Below are 3,590 nucleotides of genomic sequence, written 5' to 3' on the forward strand. Positions count from 1 at the left end.
GAAGTGGTAAAGTGCCCTCCCCTCCCTCCCACCCCCACCACCTCATGCTCAACTGGAAGGTGAGGGGCTCCTCCCCATTCCATGTTAAATGGTGGGAAAAACTTCATCTTCTAATTGAAGAAGTACAGCGCATACCAGAGGAACATGCATAGTTTGTGTCCTAGTCTTGTCTCAGTGAACCAGCAGATACTGCCATCAACTTTTCCTCAATCTTTTTTTTCAATTTCTGTCCTATTCCAATATGTACCTTTAATTTTAGTCTACTTTTTATTTTCCAGTAAGGAATTTACCCTATTAAAGTGTTATGCACTAAACATTGTTTAATGAAGCCAAAGTGTTAGCCTTCCACATTTTCTCCAATCCCCTATAACTCTCCCAAAAAGAGCACAGAACAGTACAGCAGACTGTGAAAAATGACGTGGCAGAAGTCAGAAACCTGATTAGGTTGGAAGTTCTACATGTGTTTAAATATTTTTAGTGTCAGAAATACAGAACAATTGAGAGAGATTTTACTATGATTTCATAACAGCAACAACAAAAAAAGGCCTGTCCAATGTCCCCTGTATTGATACCTATAGAGCTATATAACCTAGGTCCAGTTTGGCACAGAAAACAGCTCACTCTAGGAACAAATGCTTTATATTACACCAGAGTCAGCTCTACAGATGTGCAAAGGAATTATGTTAATAGGCTACAAATAGGGACTTACCCAAATTGAGGAGGTGGGCGGCCAATTTCATAGGCAGATTGCAGAGCTGGCTGCCAGTTTCGTGGGCTTATCATGACAGAGCACCGCCATGCCTCTGATTGACCAAGTGGCCCTAGTGGTTCCAATCGGTGGCAAGGGGCAGGGGCGGCAGCTTTCATGCTGGCAGCCCCACCTCTGCCCTTCCCCACTGTGGGCTGCATGACCAGGCCACAGCAGCCATGAAGACTACCAACTCCTACTGAGGAGCCAGCATTTTATTTTTAGGGGTTTTTTTCCCCCCACGGATTTAGCATACATTGACCAGTTTCACGGACAATGCCCCATTTCACAATTTTCACAAAATCCATTAAATCACAAATTGAGTAGGCCCCTAGATATGAAGAAAGACATACAGTAGTATGTCCTGTAAGCCTCCCAACTGGCCATTGCAATGGGAATATTCAAAGCTTAAAACACCTGAAAATTAAAACTAGAGGGGACAATGGGCAAATCCAGATGCATTTGCCCAAAACTGTCTACTTGTTCCCCTATCTGATTTGATAATTATTTGTTTTGTTGCTTTTATAAGAGCTTTTTAATATTCTATGCCTGGCTTGTTCTGATTAGACCTGAGGAAGAACGTCTTGCATTCGAAAACTTGCCTAACTATCCCAACTATAGAGTTGGTCCAATATATCAGTTATCACTCTAAGAAATTCTGGCCCCTCACATAATTTCTGGACCACCATGGCTACACCACTCTTACACTACCAGTTAAGCCATCTGCAGAACTACAGTAACATATATAAATTATTCACTAAGAAGCCATACCACCAACTTCAATATACTGTGGAGTTACTGGCATGTTCAGGACATACTAAAGGTATAAAGCTAGTTCAGCATTCTTTTCATGCAGTACCTATGCCTTAAATCTTAGAGAATAAAAATGTTTAATAAGGAATTTGCTGTTTCAAGGAATAAATCTAAGACTTGGAACAATGAGAAATTGGAAAGGAACTTAATCCAGTTTCCATATCAAGTTAAACTACAGAAATCATGGCTGATTGTAATATATTTCATCAGTTTATTAAAATGGTAACCCAAGAACTGTTTCTTATGATCTCTGTCTAGGATTTTTCCAAACCTTGGTAGAAAACTTAATTTTAAGAATTATAAGAAAACCGAAGCAAACATTTTCTATTTCTGCATGGAAACATTTATATTTGCAAGGAAACAAATGCTGCATGCTCAGAAGCACTGCTGATAAGGCACAGGGAGAAAGACCAGCTTGTGAAAATAACTGCACTATAAGCACAAGAAAAACATATCTGAAACAATTCTAAAATTTGCTTAACTTGCCAGTTTGTTATATAGCCAAATATATTAGCTGCACCGGTCTGCAATTGAGTTAACAATTTTCTCATTAATATCAGAGCCTACCTAAAAGCAGCTTCCCAAAAGCAGTTCATTCCACAAACATCAGAGGGCAGCATCCAATAGGAATTCCAGAAAGATACAGACAAATTCTTACACCTAACAGGATAAGACAGAATGTTACTGGGTTTTTTTAATTATTTTTTTTTTTTTACAAAGAGAAATAAATTATTTTCTAGTTCAAACATCAATAGAACTGTCAATTACTCAGTGGTATAAGTTTCACAGCTTAGCTAAAAAACAAACAAAACATACTAACTAGTCCAAAAATTAAACCAACTAGCTAGAGATATATACAAAAAAGGTCACAGGGCATCATTAACATCCAGGGGCACAAAGCCAAGTCTCAGCTCTGCTCCAGCCTCTTCTCCCCTACACCAATTGGTGGGGGATTATCCCAGTAATGCTGGGATTACTTCCAGTATGCTATCCTGAAATCCTCCCGTGAATCTCTCTTTAGTATAAACCTACATGGGTTGCATCTGAAATGTTGTATCACTAACTGCTAGAGACAGGCAGTTTTCTGTCTCTATTCTTCAACTTTACAACATCTGGGTTAGTTTCTAAGGTGCCATCCTGCCATGAGTTCCACTATGGCTCTCGCAAGGGCAAAGGATTTCAATTAGCCTCTCTTTCTGCCACATACACTATTTTGTTTTTCTCCTTAAAGAACATTTCCAGTGCCTACTTCTGCTGTCCTTCACTCTTTTTAAAGCATAAAGCATGAAATTATTTTTTCTCTGCTATCCATACTGCGTTCACAGAGCAGCAGTGAACATGACTAGTCTAATTTTCTATCCAAACGGTGAGCTACAGCAGAAACACCAGAACTGTTTGGAGAAACCATGAACGTAACTCTATATTGGTTTACCAAATTTTGTACTCACAATGACAAGTTAATTTAACATATAAAAATTTAAAACTTTGTAGAAAATGTTAACAGAGTTGGTAAGTCAGTCTACTGGCCAACAGGGTAGGTAATATCACCTAACAAATGATTACTTGACCAAGGTCAAATATTCCAGCAAGCCAAGGCCCTGATGTATGCTGCTGCCTACATTTTTAATTAAAGTATGATGCCACCTGTTCACATGGCAGAAGTGAGTGCCATGTCCCCCAACCTACAGAAGTCAGGTTACACAGACTTCTTCCCCCCCACGCCCCCGACACACACCTCTCCACATCATCTTACCCCTAAACCCCCCCAATACACAAGACCATAATGTAAACCATCCTTCCCTGCTCCCCTCTTGAGTTCCTGAACCCTCCTGTCACCTCCCTCCATGGAACCATATGGAACTCCAGAAACTATTCTGTGCTATGGAAGTTTTTATTTTGCTGGTTTGGGTGCCTTGTACTTGACATCCACTGCAATTCAGGTATCATCTATTCAGCAACAAAAAAAGGACCAGGGACTCCCGTAGGTGGCATGTCACACCTATTAAAAAAAAAAAAAAAAAAAAAACAC

The 3,590-nt window shown here is 39.7% G+C and overlaps 1 protein-coding gene across 1 annotated transcript in view; it reads right to left on the minus strand.

The window, feature by feature from the left end:
• GXYLT1 (glucoside xylosyltransferase 1) overlaps nt 1-3,590 on the minus strand; it is a 63,380-nt gene that overhangs the window by 43,795 nt on the left and 15,995 nt on the right. The window contains exon 3 of the mRNA XM_019515770.1: nt 2,129-2,245. Coding sequence (XP_019371315.1) covers nt 2,129-2,245 — 117 coding nt within the window. The remainder of the gene's footprint in view (nt 1-2,128; nt 2,246-3,590) is intronic.

Source organism: Gavialis gangeticus, unplaced genomic scaffold (assembly GCF_001723915.1).
Source record: "Gavialis gangeticus isolate Ggan-Ray unplaced genomic scaffold, GavGan_comp1, whole genome shotgun sequence".
In the NCBI taxonomy this organism is placed as follows: domain Eukaryota; kingdom Metazoa; phylum Chordata; order Crocodylia; family Gavialidae; genus Gavialis; species Gavialis gangeticus.